Here is an 18,052-nt window from a genome sequence, read left to right as displayed (position 1 = left end):
GCTGACTTGAAAATAACAAAAACATTGCTTAAGTCAGTATTTCCCAACCTTTTTACATCTACAGCACGGAAAAAATCTCGAGGCCCGCCATCAACAGAAATCTGTTAGGTGTAGTCATATTATACGAAAGACATTGTGAACGTGCTATATAAATAAAGTCATATATATATATATAATGAGTGGAATAATTGAATAAAAAAAATATTTTTTTTAAATTGTATTACTTTTTTTAATAAAAGTGACAGTTTTTAAAAAGGTTTTAGACAGTGTAAGGAATAAACTATTGAAAGTGATTGTGATAAAAAAAATCAACAAGAAATAAATGAATTAAAAAGAATCAACATGACTTTACTGTTTACTGTTTTAGACTAGCTCTATAAATATTGCGCCATGCTGGGATTTCCGTCAGTCCCCAAATGCACCACGGCCGTCACTGTCAGAAAAGCAGACAGCAAAACTGATTTTGTGCCGATGCAGCGCAATCAGACCGACACAACATGAAATCTCAAGATTCTCCACACATGCACGATTAGCAAGTGGCTAACCAGGCCTTGCGCTAACTGACCAGTGGTTTGGCGAGCCTATTTACAATGCGGTCCGTAATTAATATTGAACAATTTCCCACGGCACAGCAGAATATCTCTCACGGCACACCAGTGTGCCGCGACACAGTGGTTAGGGAAACACAGGCTTAAGTAGTGCAGCCATCTCCGACCATGCTGAGATTGTTAGCATCTGGCCTGGGCCACAATGACAGCTGGTGGAAATTAGAGGTTGTAAAATGGGATGTTTTTTTTTTTTTGATGGAGCATGTCCCTGCAGGAATGGCCCCAAAACATACCCCCCCCCCCCCCAAATGTTGTCCCTAAAGCAGGGGTTTTAAAACCTTTTTGGGGTGCAGGGGAGATTTTTAATGCTAATCAAACCTAATGAAAAGTGGCCAAATACAAAAGTTGTACGGTACTGAAGATAGTGGTTTTATTCTTTACAGGAAATAAAGCTGTAATTTTTAACAGAACAAAAACATATTCTGTAAGGATAAAAAGCAATGTTGGGAGGATGAAGTCACATTTTTTCAAGTTGAAGTCATATTGTTACAATATTAAAGTCAAAGTTTATTCAGTTGAAGATATTCTAACCGGTTAGTGTTTAAATGCAACTATATTCTTGTCAAATATTGCCTTTTATTTGAGAAAAGACTGGGGGTTTGTGCTGGAACAGATTAGTTGCTTTTCCATTCATTCCAATGGCAAAAGATGATTTGGGATACAAGGGTAACAAGATACAAGGGCACACCCACAACCCCCACCCCCTCCCAACCTTCCTGCTTCGTCCCCCAATGCAGGTCTATGTGGGGGCTTTTTAGCATTGAGGCAAGGCAGAGCGTCCACGGGGGAAACACCGGGCGGGAGGCGGTGGTGGCGGAATACGCCAGTATGTAGACCAGCCCAATGACGCAAGGGATTTACTCAACTCGGGGCAGGATAATACTTGCAGGGAGCCACGCGCGTAAAAGCGCAGTGAGACGCTTCCAACTTCCACACATGACGTGAAGGCATTTTTTTTTGTTTTCCTTTCCACGGCGCATCGATGCATACTTCCACCATGACATACGGGCTTTTACTTTTTCTACCATTTGTTCTCAGCACACAGGGGGTAAGTAGAGCACACATTTAAAAAAAATAAATAAAAGGCTTCATGTAAATGTTTCTGTGATCTCATGCGCACTTTTTTTTCAGCCGCGCGAGACCGTTATCTCCAAAGTGCCATTTGCAAAGAGTGAAAAAGGTAACGTTCATGCACTTCAGCGCCGAGACAAACCTTCTCAAGAAAAAATTGAGAATGCAATGCTGGAAGACGAGAAAAAAATATTTGTGGAAATGGCAAGTTTCAAGCCTTTAAATTGAAAAATTGAAAACTTTCTCACAAATCATTGTGGAATTACATTGCCATTGCCAAAATATATCGCGGTAAGTGGGAACACAAGTTCCAAAAGTATACAGCGGTGGTGCTTCACAAATATCTTATGAGAATTCTAAGAGAGGAACGTTGAAACTTTTATTTCCTCCCGTTAACAGTTGTCACCACGTCTGGAAAAGAATGTGCGATTCCATTTCGCCAGGGCGGAAGAATTCATCACCACTGCATCACCGTCCTCGCCTCGAGACCGTGGTGAGTCCTCAAGGTGGTGTAACAGAACGCGTCATCTGCCAATTTATGCTCTGTATTAAATACAAATGATGGAAAGTTCCACAAAAGAGAACCATGTGCTTTTCTTTTCTTTTTTTTCCCCCACAGGTGCTCTCTTACTCCTAATTTCGACCGGGACCGAAAGTGGGGTTTCTGTGCCCCGGAGCGAAGACAACCCAATGGTTAGCATTAGCATACACACTATCGTTGAAAATGAACACACACCATTGATTCCCAAGCAACTACACAAAGCCAAATAGTTCCAATCTTCTGTGAATAGCATATATAAATACTGAGTTTTTTAAGTTGCTGTGCTTTTATTCTCCAGCTACCGTTCACACGTCGCGAAGGATCACCGATCCGTGTCGTTTGAAGCCGTGTCAAAATGGTGGCATCTGCACGCTGATCCCAGAGGGGCTCACGTTTGAGTGCTCCTGTCCTGATGGCTTTTCCGGAAGACTTTGCGAGCGCAGTGAGTATGCCGCATGCGGGGAGACGTACTTTTATTCACGACGTAAGCGCTGAATAGTCAAAAGGCGCACAAACGTAGACCAATCCAACTTCTGAGTTCTGCTGTTCAAATGGTAAATGCAAGACTGCTGACGCTGTGCGGAAAAATTTTTGAATACAAATTTTAGATGAAAAACAACACGGCAAATTACTGCTCTGTAAGGAATAGATAACGTACACTATGGAATGAAAAAGAGTCCAGAACTGCACAGTCGGGTTTCTTTTTGTTTCTTTCAGCTTTGTTGCCTCTGCTGTCTTTTGTTTTTTAGAACAGTGCTACGAAACCGTACACCTGCGCCATTATGACGACGGAGATTCCTGGGGCCGCATTCACCTCCGCAACGTGGAACAGTGCACGTGCGTCGGCGGCAAGATCGAGTGCCGACGAGCCCGCTACATGCGTAAGGCTCACGCGACACGGCTGTCTTGTTTGCTTTCGTTACCGACACCTACGGCGCTGCATATTAAACGAAATGGCCAAGATATTAAACAGGCCCCACACCCTTCCTTTGATCGCGAAGGAAGAAAAGAAAGATTATATGACTCACTGTGACTAAGGAATGGTATTTTGAGACACACCCACAGGTTCATTGGAGGTGGGTGGGTTCATGGGCATTTACAGCGAAAAGGAACAAAACCGCAGAGGTGCCTTCATGCTCCCGCGAGCAAAACTTGTCTTACACCGGGAGGAAAAAGGACCCTGATTAAAGCGTCAAGCATCATTGAACGGGCCCTCGCCGCCTTATTTCATGGTCAATCATCCGAGTGATCAAAAGTAAACAGAACGCAAAAAGAATTACATCTTGTGTATTTAAAACAAGCGAACCACGTTGCCTTACTAATTCAATGCGTTTAAACGTAAATGGGAAATACCATTGAAATAGCAACGTTAGTAACACGAAAGCTGGTTAGCAAATTTTTAGATCTTTTTAAAGCAGTGAAGCAAGTAAACATCTCAATTATTATATTATATATATTCTTTTCATAATAATAAATGAATACATAATAATATATAATAAATTGTTTTCATAATAATGAATTAAAATAATGTAATATGTATTATAATTGTAAAATTTATGAATTAACATTTAGCTTCAGCAAGACAAAGCTAAAATCCTCACAAGCTTTTATAGGTCAAACGTATCATAAAAAAATATCCCCAGAACCCTGATGTGCTACAAAAAAGGAAAAACGTTACAGAAATCAGCGTTGAAACAACATTTAGGGACCCATTAATCTATCTCTGACATAACGCACTTTTATGCATTATGCATATGCTAGTGTGTCGCTCGAACCCGTGCCAGAATGACGGAACGTGCCGGATGATCATCGCCACTCGCAAGAAAGTGTGTAACTGCAGACACGGCTATGGCGGACCGTACTGCAGCTTCAGTGAGTAGAACCTTTCTTTCTTCCGACTCCATTTCCAGTATCCTACTGTCTACTGACCAAAGCACCCGCCCCCCCTCCCAAACAGAGCCAGAAAGCGAGTGCTACAACAGTCGGGGTACACGCTACCGAGGCGTGGTGTCCACGGCGGCGTCTGGCGCCCGCTGTCTGCCGTGGAACTCGGACCTGCTTTACAACGAGCTCCATGTGGGCACGGTAGTTGCCGCACCCCAGAGGGGCCTCGGGGAGCATGCCAACTGCAGGTGTGTGTACGTTATGGGTGTATGTGGCGCAACCCTACCAACTCATTTCCTATGCTTATGTCATCTGTGTGAGAAAATTTAATATGAAATGAATTGTTGAATTTAAAATAACAGACCGACGTTAATAATAGCACATTAATGTAAAATCCCCGCAGGATTATGATGATGCATATTGTATTATATAGTCAAATTAATCTCTCCTGATATTTGTACAATTAGTGGAAACGAAGCATAATGCAGTGCACAAAACATCTGATTTCTAAACATGGCATTCTGATTGATACTTAAAAGACAAAGCAGAGAGGAAGTGGCTGAGTGTTGACTGTATGTGCACATACAGAAGCAATTATGATACATGGAAAAAAAAAACGTTTGATTATTATTCATTTAAACTACTAACACAAGCAATTTTAAATATTTTTAGCAGGGAATAAATTACACTTTTTTCCCACTATTCGAGGCAGGGCGAGATATTTCATTGTTGATGATCAATGTAGATATAAAGTTCTAATATTACAGTGTTATTTTGTCTTACTTATAGACAGTAATAAAATATTCAAATTGTTACATTTTTACTATATTATTCAACCAAAGGGAGAATAAAAAAAAGTCCTCTATTATATTTGGTTAAAAATACATTTTTACAAATAACCTGACTGGCAAGAACATAATAGTTTCAGTCTCGAATATAAAAATTGAATCAGAACATACCTGTGCGTGCAGGAATCCTGATGGGGACAAGATGCCGTGGTGCTACACTCTGAGCAGGGGCGCCATCTCATGGGAGTACTGCGCAGTGCCCTCCTGCAAGATGCCACTGTGTGAGTTTACACACAGAAAAATATGGTCAAGGAAAAAAAAAACAACAACACTATATTGCAATTTTTAGCATGAACGTAAGGACATTTCAGCGATAACCACCACATTGTTTTTCGTAGCATCCTCTCGTAGGATGAACATGTTCAACACGCAACCCGAATCGGGTGACTCGGCCCGCTCGGTGCCAGCCAAGAATCCGGTGTGCGGGACAAAGCACAAGAAGCGGGTGTCCGTGGCCAGGGGAAGGATCATGGGAGGAAACTCGGCTCTGCCGGGAAGCCACCCCTGGATGGTGGCCATTTACATCGGGCAGTCAGACTTCTGCGCCGGGACCTTGATTGCCTCTTGCTGGGTCGTCTCGGCGGCCCACTGCTTCTTCCGCAAGTACGTCAGCCGCTTCTTATATATACGAGCATTACATACCCGAATGGGAGCGTCCGTTTCTTTAACTAAGACTTCATATTCGCTGTATATCCAGAAATGTCGCCACCTTAACTCCAATGTACAAAGAACCCATGTGACCATGTGTGTGACTTTCTCAGCCCGCTGCTGTCGCAGCTTCGCGTAGTACTCGGCCAGCAGCACTTCAACGTCAGCAGTCCCGACACGCGCACTTTTGGAGTGGACAAGTACATCTTTCCCAAACAGTTCTCCGTGTTCAACCCGACGCTCCACGACATTGGTAATCACATACTGATGACTCACATAGTAAATGACCTCAAGTGTGGGTGCACAGCTGTACGTCACGAAGCAGCTGCGTCCCTCCCCTCAAAAAGCTTACCGTTTGTTTTCTTGACCTCCCAAATGGGCCAGTTCTCGTCAAACTGAAGAAGAAAGACGGCCACTGTGTGAAGCGGACGCCGTTCATCAGGCCCATCTGTCTTCCCGAAACAGGCGTCACCTTCCCAGACAACTACTGCTGCTCCATCAGTGGCTGGGGACACATGCATGAGAGTGAGTGACATCATACAGTGTTCAACTCTTAAAAAGAGCCTCATACTCACTTTGAAACACAACGTTTTCAAAACATACTTTGGGAATAAATCTGAACGATACGCACGCAGTAACTTGAAATATAAAATGTAACACTGAGTTAAACCCAGAGAATTCAACATCGTGTATTTGAATGCCAAAAACAACAACCGGACCGTAGAATTTTAGAATGCTAATTACAATGCAAAACTTAAATGAAATTAGCACAGTTCTAAACTTTGAGAATGCCCACCAACTACTGGAGACTAGTTGGGCACCTTCTCTGCCTCTTCTTCTCACTCAGAAGTCATTCACTGCTGTGAACGTTTCTTTTTGTATACTGGAATCCAACCATTCGCATAAATATTTGTCAAGTACGTTTTCGAAAGACGGTCTCACCCAGCTTGTCTATAAAATTCAGATTTGTACACCAATGTAATGGCTAAACGATCCCCGAAGATGGCGGCATTGTATTTGTGATCAGCAGTGAGTGGAAGACAAAGATTAGAGGGGAACTCAATTTGACTCATTGATTATGAAGGAGATAAATGCCAAGATGATGGAAGTTAGATCATTTGAGGCACCTCAAATTCAAAGTCTAAAGAGAAAAATCCTGTAGTTCTAGATTTGTAATTGTTGTTCTATCAAATCCAATGCGGCGCGGTTGGTGTTCCATGAACTGAGATACAGTAGGTGAACCACCATAGCTAAAGATGACCAAACTGTATTTCTTTTTTTATTTTTATGTTTAACAGAAGCAGATGGTTATTCCAGCCTGCAGGAAGCGGGAGTGAGGCTGATCAGCCATGACACCTGCAAGAGTCCAGAGGTGTATGGCAACCACGTGACCACAGACATGATTTGTGCTGGCCTCAACGGCTGCGTGGACGCCTGCCAGGTAAGAGTGTGACATCTGTCCTGCTGGCCAAATTTTTTTTTTGGGTGGGTCCATGTTGAAATTTCTCCATAATGCCGCCGATTAGCAATTAGCGTGAGATCAGCAATTAGTAATTATTACTGCAACGCTATGTGGACAAAGGTCTTTTTGGGTACGCTATTGTCTTCGCTAATGTAATTATGGCACGCATTCTTCGTCAGGGGGATTCTGGCGGCCCGCTGGCCTGTGCGAAGGACGACGTCAGTTTCCTGTATGGGATTATCAGCTGGGGGGAGGGCTGCGGCCGCACAGGAAAACCCGGCGTTTACACTAAAGTGGCCAACTACATGGACTGGATCAATTCTGTGATCAGACGGAAAGCCAAGAAGACGTGATAGGAGATTTGTGACCAGTTTAATAATAGTATTTTTATGTTTTGTTGATTATCAATGACCTTTCTCCCCACTGTGAAATGAAAGACTGAATACTTTTTTTTTTGGAAGTAAACATTTACCACATCTCTAAAATTAATGATTTATTTTATATCACAGGAAAATAAAAATCTATTCTTATAAAATTGCATTTCTAATTGTTGTACTACATTATTCTTTTTCAATCACAACTTCCATCATATAATTTGATAAATGACAACTCAAATTTCAACTTTTAAGTATGGGCCACGTGTTGGGTTAGTTTTGCTCAAACTTTTACGATGCACCGGCATGCAAATTATGCGTTACTTTGGGTGGCCATGCCATTTTCTATGCTGGTCTTGTTGTTGTTTTTTTTCAAAGGCGGGGTGAGGGTGGGGGTGGGGCTGGCTTAGCGAGCGAGCGAGGGCGCTGCAGCTATTTTGAAAGTGACCCACCTCATTGGGGCAGCCAACTGTGCAGCTGTCAGGAACCATGACTGAAGATGACCGATTCGGTTGTCGTGGAGGGATATGCCAGACTCAAAGACGGTAAAAAGGTAAAGCTTTATTTTATTTTATTGGGTTGGGGGTGGAATTTTGATGAAACAAGTCTGACTTTTTGGGGTGTTTTTCTTTGGCAGTGGAAAACTAGGTGGATCGTTCTTCGTAAGCCATCGCCTGTAGCAGGTAAAAACTAAACATAAAAACCCTAACCCTAACCTAAAAATGTTTTTAGGATCAAACTGCCGATTTTCTCATATATCATTCTCGTAAAATGGCAAATTGTTTCCCCTTATTACTTCCTTCTCGTCAAATCACTTTTCAAATTTTACTCGCAATATGACAGCTTGAAAATGATAGCTATTCTCATAAAAATGCCATTCTTCATAATTTAGCATTTTTTTTGTCGCAATGATACAACTTGAATTTTTTTTTTACCTTTAAATATTCAAACATGCTAGGGTGGAGTGTTTGCATTGTAAGAATTTGTTGGATTACGTACGTCTAGGTTCCGCATTATGGGCAACTTTGTTCTCCTGAAAAAAAAAATGTCACTTGGCTCTGGTCGGCTCTTTCATGCCGGTTGTTATTGCAGCTGTCAACACGAGTTGTAAATTGACATTGATTGTGACTGCGTGCTCCACATACTCACACGGACTCTTTTGACGCCTCCAGATTGCCTCGTGTTGTTAGTTTTTAAAGACAAGTCGGACAAAGTCGAAGGGAACAAGGAGCGGGCCGGAGTCATTCTTGAGGAGATCTGCGGCCTGGAAAGCGGACGGTGGTGCGAAGGCACGTCATTCACACTGGCCATTCTCTGTCTGACCCAGACGGTTCTGCTTGGGTTCGACAGCAAGGAGACTCTGCAGGCCTGGGAAGCCCGGTTGCGCTACAGCTTGGGAGAAGGTGAGAAGAGGCCGTGCGGTGTGGGACATCTTCAGATTGAGACCTTTCTAAAATCATGTTAAACAGTCCAAGGGGTCACTTGCTTATTGGTCATAGCATCAGCCATTTCTGGGTCAACTTTAGAAGTTGTCATGAATACATTTGCTGGTTTGTCACCCTGCTGACTCGTACCAACACTTCTGTATAAGGCTCATAAAATGACATGGACGTAATTTTGAATACTAGGTCCGATCTTAAGCATTTACAGGATCTTACTTGCTCGTCAGTCCTAAGTTTGGACCTTTCGAGCTCAAGTTTAGCATTTACAGAATCTTACTTGCTCGCCAGTCCTAAGTTTGGACCTTTCGAGCTCAAGTTTAGCTGTTGACAAGAGCTCACCTGATAAGTTGTAGAATCAGACCTTTCCGGATTGCAAGACGACAAGAATGAACCTGTTGAATCGTCGCAGGTTGTAACCCTGGTAGAGCAAGTTTTAAGCATTAACGAGCCCACGCGGATATTTGATACATTCCTTAATCAATTCAGGAGTCAACAATACAAAATGTGGTATGTACAGATTCTAAAGGCTGTGTTTGCGGTATGTGCTATATAGGAACACTATACTGTATGTTACGTAAGTGAGAAACTCAGAGGCGCCACTAATAGCAATGGCCGGCTCAGTTGGTGGCGGCGGTCCAGCTGAATGTTAAGGAGGGTACTAATGGTTACATTCGAGGACCTTTCAGTCTTTTGTGTGTGCACTTGACCGCTTAATGCCACTGAGAGGAGCATGTCGAAATGTCATCTGCCTGTCGGTGGGTGGGTGTGCCAAGGCTTTTCTTTAAAAGGTTGACATTTCCTCATTTTCGTGGTAACAACAATAAACGGACTAATGGAAAGGAAGGTTTATACCATGCTGAAGTAATTGTGGAGTCATAAAAAAATCTCTGCAGACATGCCCAGATGTATCCTTGACATGTACGGCATAACCATATGAGTTGGAGATTTTTATGACATTTCCCCACAATTTTCTGTTTTTGTCTGTTCGGCCCAGTTCACAGATTCAGCGTCGGAGTCTTGGCAGGAACAAAGTTAGAGAGCGGACCGGCAACCCTTCACTTGTGCAACAACTTGCTCGCTCTTGTCAGAGACTCATCCCCCGTCATCCTAGGCCACTGGAACCTTCCGGACCTGCGTCGATATGGGCCCGTACCAAATGGATTTGTCTTTGAGGGAGGAACGCGATGTGGCTACTGTAAGTCTACCAAATATGGAGGTGCAGGAACTCCTTTGCGAAAGTTGCTTTTATCGCTGTAGTTTAACGATTGTGGAGAACATCTGCTGGCATACATGTTTTCCAAGGAATGATTCAGTCTTGAAAAAAAAAACAATCCCCACAGGCATGAGTCATTCATTGGCTCCGTTTTATTGTCTTAGCAATGTGCGTTTGTGGTGATAAGCAAAGGCACAATTGGATTAAGTCAACCATTCCAGCTTTATTATAATTAGTATTCTTAAAAACAATGACTACAAGATAATCATTTTCTTGAATTGAGTTGAGCATTCAATGATGGCAAGTGTCAGTTGTACAATTAATTAAGGGTCTTGTCCTGACATGGTGGGTGGTCTCCGGAGCAGTGTTGACTCAAGGACCATTTATGGGTGGCAGGTTTGTTGTCACAGGAAGGTCAGAGACACTCCAGAATGTTGCAGAAAGCATTCCGAGAAAAACTTGAGACTGAAATTCCAATGAATTCCATATTTTTATGTTTGGAGATAAATGGTCTGAAATGCTGTCAAAGTTCCTGTCATTGAACAGTTTTCCACTTGCACTCCACAGGGGCTGGTGTTTTCCTGCTCACGTCTTCCGAAAGCGAGCAGATAAGCTTCTTATTCGACTGCATCGTCCGAGGCGTCTCTCCTACGAGGGGACCTTTTGGCCTGCAGCCCATCCTGCCAGGTCAGTCAAGATGTTTGACGCAGCGCCAACAGATATTAGCCACATCCCACACACTGCAGCTGCAACTCAGTGTGCTCCCTTCCCCAAATGATTCCACAGTGGACAAAATTGATGGCACAAAATTACGACTGGTAACAGATTTTTCATAATTGGCTAATCTTCTGTGGCATTAAAAGTGGCTGCGCAAAGCACCACCAGAAGTTGCTGCAGCTGTCTAAACCTCAAAGTTGGGTAACTTGTTACAGCAACAAATTCAGTTGGGAGTTGCCTGTTAACAGAACCTGCTACTACTAAAGTGAAAGCTCCAACGTCTAACAGATTCCGCTCAAGACAGCTAGTCGACTTGCAACTCAAAAGTATGAACTGAAGCAAGATAATCTGACACAAATCAGGATCATTTGCCTTTAAACAGACCCAAGGACGCTTACTCAAACTTTCAGTATACTGTAACGCCTTCTGGAAGAAGGAAGAAGAAACAATCGTTTGATTAGTAGTACGCTTAGGACCAAAGAGTAGGGAAGGAAAACCTTTTCACAAAGAGAAGTACATGACACTTCACCAAGCCTACAAAGAGTACAAGAAGCTTGCTCCACAACAATGTGCAAGTTTAAAGTCTTCCAACTTGGTTTTGTTTTAACACCACATTTAACACCGCTCTCATTCTGTCCACTTTTAACACCTCTCCGATTTCCAACAGCCAATGTTCTTGCCGACATCACAGTAAATGTGTTCGAGTCACCTGCGGGGGCTTGTGGATATTCTTCATTTTTCCATATCTCTACGCTTAAGTGCAGCCTATTCCCGTCGGAGAATAAATAGAAGCGAGGGGTTCACACGAGCGGAGCGGACAAAGCCTCCTAATCACTTGAGGCATCCGTGTACCATCAGCCCAACAGCATTCTGCAATATTGTTCATTGGTTGGTTCGCGTGAGCCCCCAAACCGGAATGAAAACAAATAACGCCAGATCATTTCATTCATTAACATAGATTGATACATTTCCATTATGAGCCTTGTGTTTGTTACTTCGGTAGGGTCCTGGTTGGTCCTTGACTGTATTTGAAAGAATTTTCAATGGTAACCTACCTTTTTGTGAGGATTAATGGTGGGTAGTATGCATTGGGTACTCTTGTGAGTAGTATGCATTTGAATGTGGTGCTAAAGTAGAAAAAAATGAATTTCAATGACATGTTGCAGACTTAAAAGAATATAAAAGAGTCATTCACATGGTCGCGGAGTGGCGCTAAACGCTTACAGCACTATTAATAAACCATGTTGTTATTGCACAAACGCCCCGCGTGACCCTCTCCAAGGACATGCTACTTGCACATGTGGTCTCAAAGCCTTAAGCTTCAAAGGCTAGGAGTGTTTTTGTGCGAATTCAATTGAGGTTGTGCATATTGATTACAGTGGCGCTCATCAATCAGCGGGTCTAAAAAAAAAAAAAAAAAAAAACATATTTAAGCAGTCTCTCACAATTTTCATTCCCTTTAGCTCGGATTGGCTAATGGGAACATCTCAGAGTACAACTGGTTTTGATATAAGCCACAGTGGACTAAGCGCAAGGGGATGATCCTGAGCATTCAGATGAAGATAAGACTCCTTGCTTTGGAAAGGCTGGATTTAAACGGTGGTTGTTTTGAAATCTTTCACTGTGGTAGAAAAGTAACACTGACTTCATGCGAGAGGTCGAGAAGTTCCGAGCAGATGCAGCCAGGCTCAACTCAGCACAGCTTGGGCTCTAGTACCAGTCCTTTCAAGAGGGTTCGGAGTCTCATGCTGTAGTTGCCTATGGCAAGCAGCTGTAGGCATAATTTTGAACAACAATCGAGCAGTGTTCTGTTAATGGACTAATGTGCTCATCACAGATTGTCCATAACAAATGGATAGCTGGGTGGGTAATTTATTTCCTTAGTTAGGTGCACGCTTGCATGTCATAAAATAGCATGAGTCCAATTGCTAACATCTGGTCGTCATTCTTTTTGACAGATCCAAACACCAGTCAGACCAACTCTGAGGAGAGGCTGAACCATGAGACACGGGAACTGGAGAAGCGATTGAGTATGCTTTCCAATCGGAACAGCACAGGTAAATACCGCTAATGACCATTCCTAGCAAGTTCCATTGTTTGCAGCACCCGCAGTGATTTTGCTGTGCAACAGTCCATCACAATACAAATTAAACCTGTCTTTCGCTTCACTCACTTGTGATCTATCGTTGTTATTACGCGGCTTGCAACAGATGCTGCATTATGTATGAGCTGCTGATTAAAGACCCTTACACATGTCGTGTTTGCAGCGTCGTCCATGTATTGCGCATCCCCCGGAGGCGATGACCGCAGCATATCCGGTTCCTCGGACACCTCAGACACCAGCCAATCAGACTGCAGCGTTTCCAGCCGTTTGGCCATTTGGACCGAATCCGGCAGTAACCTCGCTGATAGCAATGTTGTTGGCAACAAAGTGGCGAGTGTGGAAAAGCAATTGGGCAACCAGGGCAGCGGCAACGCTTCTGGAATCAAAGACCCCAGGCAGCTACAGGAAATCGGTCGCCAGAGCTCCTTAGACAGCGGTATTGCCACTGGTAGTCATTCCTCTTACTCTGGAAGTTTCTCCTCATACACGGGAAGTCTGGACATTAGCGCGAGTGAGGACTTTGGCTCAGTTTTTTGTCTGCCTCCGCACTTGGCTCAAGACCTCAGCCCTTGTTCATGCCCCAATGTTTCAGAACACGAGTACAAAGTACCAACCTCACTCAGGTATCTGTATGACACTCCCAGGAGTCTGGCACAGGATTACTCCAGTTTATCTAAGGATTCTCCTGATCCTGTAACAGAGTCTTTAAAGGGGGGCTCTGAGAGTCACCTCAAAACAATGAGCTCACTGAGCAGGAAAACAAAGTGGGCACCCTCTAGTGACAGCACGGAGTCCAGCACAACCAAAACCATTGTGACCATCTGCTCAGTATGCGGTGGACTTCAGGTGAGGCAGTCATTTTTTTTTTTTTTTTCTCATGGAGTTTCTGTAGGCCATGCCATAGTTAGAGCAAGGACTTAATTTTTGGATACCACAGAAGGCGGAAATGCTGTCGTGGCTTGTTTTAAAGATTGACAACACTTCATCCACAAAGTGATTGTCGTGAATCCTAATGTTTCACATCATTTCACAGGGTACGTCCTTCAACCCTGCAAGTGCTGCAGCGATACCTGCATTACCGGGTAAGTACAATCACCTGATAATCAGTGAACCCCCACTATTCGCTGGGGATAGGGATTCAAAAATCCACACGTAATTGTCGTCACTCCCCAAAGTTTTGTAATTATGGAGAGATGATGCAAGATGATGGCAAAGAGCTACTTATGTCTAAATGAAACTCCTCAACTCACATCCTTGACACCATAATGCAACCCAATGGAGCACAAAAACAGAAAATAGGTGAATTTGTGAAAACCCAACCACGAATATGCAGGGGTTCACTGAGCAGTTATATTTGCACACCGCCTCGTGTGTTTTTTCCTCGCATGCATGAACATCTGCACGACTACGAGAAGTTTCCGTGATCACGTGTTCCTGCTTGCCACGAGTGATATTTCCCATCCAGCAGGTCAAAGTGTTGACAAATCACCACGCAGAAACAATGCCAGCGTTGTTGTTCTAGTTCGCAGGTCAGACAGGACAAGTGAGGGTTCACCACTTGCCAAAAAAGGACGGGGAAAACTAGCAAGCCTTTTAGCTGAGGTCCTTCATCATCCCAGAGCACCCAAGAAATCAAATCCCAACCGCGGTAACTTATACGTAGCCATGAGCCCTGCATTACACCTCAACCCTCCACCACTATTTGGCTCCCAAGCACCAGCAACTGACGTCATTTACGAAAACTGTTCCAAGTGCTGCGGTGCTCGTTTCCGCCCGCCACTGCGGGGCACCCCTACCGAAGTGCACCGCCGCAGCAGAATCTTCAGTGTGCAGACCTTTCTAACTGGGCTGCACCTAAAGAAAAGCGCAGAAGAAAAAATTTCTGAGACTCTTCAGACCGACGGTCCGAATGACGAGACGAACGGTCAGGCATTACCCAGTGAAGGTAAGAGGCCTCTCTTCCTCTGCGCTCTTGCAGCCTCTTCTCTCTTCTCCAACTGAACCACGGATATTTTTCTTGGACTTTTTATCCCCCACCACTCCTGAATTCCTTTCCTTTTTCTCTGGATCTCCCTACAACATCCATTTGGAGCATCACCAATTATATTTGTTTAAAGTCCAGCACTGAAATGATCCACTACTTGGTCGGATGTGGTGATATAACATTGATAGTGAGATATCATATCTGTCATGGTCCAAAACTGATACAGTAAGATCAGAATGATACTGTACCTGCCCTATTTTCTTTTACTGAAGGAGCTGTGGAAGAAAATTTAATAGTGCAATACATCACATGATCTCTCAAGGTGCAGTATCAAAAGGGAACCATCAAATACAGTATTTTACACATTCACTTCCATATGTTTGTTGAGGTCTTTGATAGGCGACAGCTGCTCGACATCACATTCGATCTTTTCTTTTAGCAATGCAATGATTTAAAACTGTGGTTTCAATTACTTTTGCAATGTTTAACATTACTCACAACTAAAAGGAATATCCCTTTGGAATGTTGCTTGAGTGTGTTCCTTCCTGTTCTCTTGATGAAAACTTACGAGTGTGCGCAACTATATTGTGCTGCTGTTTTGTATGATACTTATTCATTTCAGGAATCATGCATCACACATAGCTGGAGAAAAATTAAGGTTTCCGACATTTTTTTTCCCCACCCCTCGCCAGACAAACGACCCACTGACAGAGGGGAGAAGCACAGAGCTGATCCTGCCTATGAGATCATGGAGAGCAGAGGAGATAAAAACTCTGAGGTAGGCCAATATTCGTAAAACTCCTAAATACAAATTATTAGAATTATATTTATTATTAACAGCAATAAACAGTTGATGTGTCACACTGTATTATGTTTATTGTCCTTCAGACTTCTAAAACTGCCTTGATAATTAAGTAAATTGGCACTTTGCGATTTGCTGCAATCGTGTCGTAGCATATTTTAATTTTTTTTGTGTAGCACACACTTGTCCATGCTGTCTTTCGACACTCTTCCTGACTTCAAAAGTATTTTTCATTGCGTTTGTCTTACAGGCAGAAGAAAAAAGCAAAAACGAACAGATGGTTATCTGCAGTCCGCAAAAGATGCTCCAAGAGACGGAAGGTAACGATGACCACATTATAGTTACAAATTCAACAAAGTAGATGTTGATACTTCTAGTACAGCAAAGTGTTGGATTTGAGATTTCAATGTGGTCCTAGAAAACAACCACTTAGTTTTTTGAAACCGATTATTTCTACTTCTAGTATTTCCATTATACAACTTCATATACGCTAAAATAGCACCGTTATTCAACGTTCTAACGAGCGCCTCTCATTAGATCAGCTTTTGCCTCAAAAGCAGTTGACATTTCGCCACGCTCCGCCAATGTATGCTCCATGTGGGTACAAGCCACTCGCTATAATGGCAGCCATTACAGACGCCGCGCTTGTGCAAGGATCAATTAGGTTTCAAGGCTTCTTTTAGACATCGCCAAAAGGCTCTGCCGGCGTCTAATGGCCTCTTGTAGAGTGTCCCTCTGGGCTTTTTGCTACAGAGCTGCTGATAATGGCTACGTTTAAATTCATACGTAACACGGTTAGAACACCTCGACACAACAATAAATCGTTGATTTTTGTGAGTCAGAGGTAGGGTAGAGATGAAAACAGCTTCTGATTTCTCGAACAGTAAAAGATCCAGGAATATCATGGAAGAGGTGTTCTCTAACTTTAGAGGGCCAATTTCTTCACTTTGACTTATTTGCAGTAACACGCTAAAACTTGAAAAAAAAAAAATGGAAAGTGGGCAGTAGTTTTAGACCCTTGCCTTGTTGATGCCACCTGAACAACTTCTAAACTCACAAGGACCATTTCGCAGGGACAGCATTGGCGCACCCTCCAGAGACTTCACTCGCCGAAAGGTCTCGCGGCGACGGCGTGACGTACGTTAATATTCCAGTGAGTCCAACGTCTAAGAAGCAGCTCAACTACATGGAGTTGGATCTGCAGGAACCCGGCACCCGGGGTACTGTGGGACCAACGCCTGGACAGAGTAAGTCTGCGTCCAGAATAAACTATCTAAAGGAATCAAAACCAAAATGGACAAAAAATGAGATTCAAAGTAACAAACAAAAAAGAACTGCAAAAGGAAAGACGACGTGACTCGGGAACAAATCCAAGTAAATAGACGTGACAACAAGGAGCAAGTGGCTGAGGGGGGCTGTATGGAAGACATAAGGGACCAGGTTGACGAGCACAGGTGCAAGCAAAACCACAAGAAACCAAGATGAGAGACCAAACCAAGTAGAATCGAAACAACGAAAACAGATAACAATTGGACTGTAGCTACTCCAAAACATTTACGGTTTATGTGTTAGAGCTACCAATAAAAGCGACTTCTGCTGGCAAAATATGAGCTGCGGGCCTTAAGTTATCATGACGTGCTGTACTCAGAGATTTTCTACGCTGTGTGTGGACAGGGAAGGGTTCAACCAAATATGCCCAGATTGACATCACTGCCACGGAGACCGCCCACAAGGTGGGTACCCAGCATGCTCTGGGTCGCCAGGAGGGCCTGCACACCCTGGAGAGGAGAAGGAAAGGGACGCCGCATTGACCTCAAGGACCAGCCTCCAAAAGCAAAACGCTTCCATTTACAAGTGTTTTGTGTTCGTAGTCGTATTTGTACTATTGTTCCTAATACTGTGTGCCTACCTAATCATTTTTACTAAAAATATTTATCTTAAATGGTGTTTTTTATATCTGTAAATAAATTGTATACATGAGATTGATGTGGATTGCAAAGTATAACACCACCATGCATGTACAGAATATTTATGGGCAGAAGAGTACATGGCTGCCATTTTGAGAATTGTAAAACAATGCTAATTTTTAATGACACCACTTCTTTATCCCTAGCGTTTTGTATCCTTACCTGGATTCAAAAACATGCTATTGAAACATTAAAATAACTGAATAAAAAAAGACTTTGGTTTGTGTGTTTTTGCACTGATGGTGACATGCACAAGACAATTTAGTTTAGCGGTTTGTCAGACGTGATAAGTCACAAATGCTTGAAGCCCGCAGGGTTCTAAACCCAATAAAGTCCATCCCCCTGACCGGTTACTGGACTCATGTCAGCTAAAAGTGGCTCACAAGG

General features: G+C 43.1%; 2 protein-coding genes and 1 long non-coding RNA gene across 4 annotated transcripts in view; 2 read left to right on the top strand and 1 right to left on the bottom strand.

The window, feature by feature from the left end:
• The window catches only part of LOC148403525 (uncharacterized), a 64,946-nt gene that overhangs the window by 34,227 nt on the left and 12,667 nt on the right, over window positions 1-18,052 (bottom strand). For both annotated transcript variants that reach the window (XR_015857404.1, XR_015857406.1), the window contains exons 4-7: window positions 9,218-9,296; window positions 8,586-8,828; window positions 5,953-6,105; window positions 5,064-5,169 (exon numbers count right to left, since the gene is read on the bottom strand). This is a non-coding gene — a long non-coding RNA (uncharacterized LOC148403525). The remainder of the gene's footprint in view (window positions 1-5,063; window positions 5,170-5,952; window positions 6,106-8,585; window positions 8,829-9,217; window positions 9,297-18,052) is intronic.
• Window positions 1,380-7,602, top strand: hgfac (HGF activator). Its single transcript, XM_088370273.1, has 14 exons — window positions 1,380-1,656; window positions 1,740-1,788; window positions 2,079-2,172; window positions 2,299-2,372; window positions 2,519-2,662; window positions 2,970-3,101; window positions 3,982-4,092; window positions 4,178-4,352; window positions 5,076-5,173; window positions 5,291-5,555; window positions 5,714-5,853; window positions 5,985-6,125; window positions 6,899-7,041; window positions 7,242-7,602. Exons 1-14 carry the CDS (start codon window positions 1,591-1,593, stop codon window positions 7,413-7,415), a joined length of 1,806 nt encoding a protein of 601 aa, XP_088226399.1. The 5' UTR covers window positions 1,380-1,590; the 3' UTR covers window positions 7,416-7,602.
• Window positions 7,880-17,818, top strand: LOC148403528 (protein Dok-7-like). Its single transcript, XM_088370209.1, has 13 exons — window positions 7,880-7,989; window positions 8,074-8,119; window positions 8,609-8,839; window positions 9,873-10,073; window positions 10,659-10,778; window positions 12,767-12,865; window positions 13,076-13,758; window positions 13,946-13,994; window positions 14,435-14,857; window positions 15,589-15,674; window positions 15,949-16,018; window positions 16,772-16,945; window positions 17,373-17,818. Exons 1-13 carry the CDS (start codon window positions 7,936-7,938, stop codon window positions 17,507-17,509), a joined length of 2,373 nt encoding a protein of 790 aa, XP_088226335.1. The 5' UTR covers window positions 7,880-7,935; the 3' UTR covers window positions 17,510-17,818.

The sequence above is a fragment of the Syngnathus floridae genome, chromosome 1 (assembly GCF_059516105.1).
Source record: "Syngnathus floridae isolate MCC-2025c chromosome 1, RoL_Sflo_1.0, whole genome shotgun sequence".
In the NCBI taxonomy this organism is placed as follows: domain Eukaryota; kingdom Metazoa; phylum Chordata; class Actinopteri; order Syngnathiformes; family Syngnathidae; genus Syngnathus; species Syngnathus floridae.
Note: the sequence above shows the minus strand (reverse complement) of the source record. Positions and strands in the feature narration are given on the sequence as shown.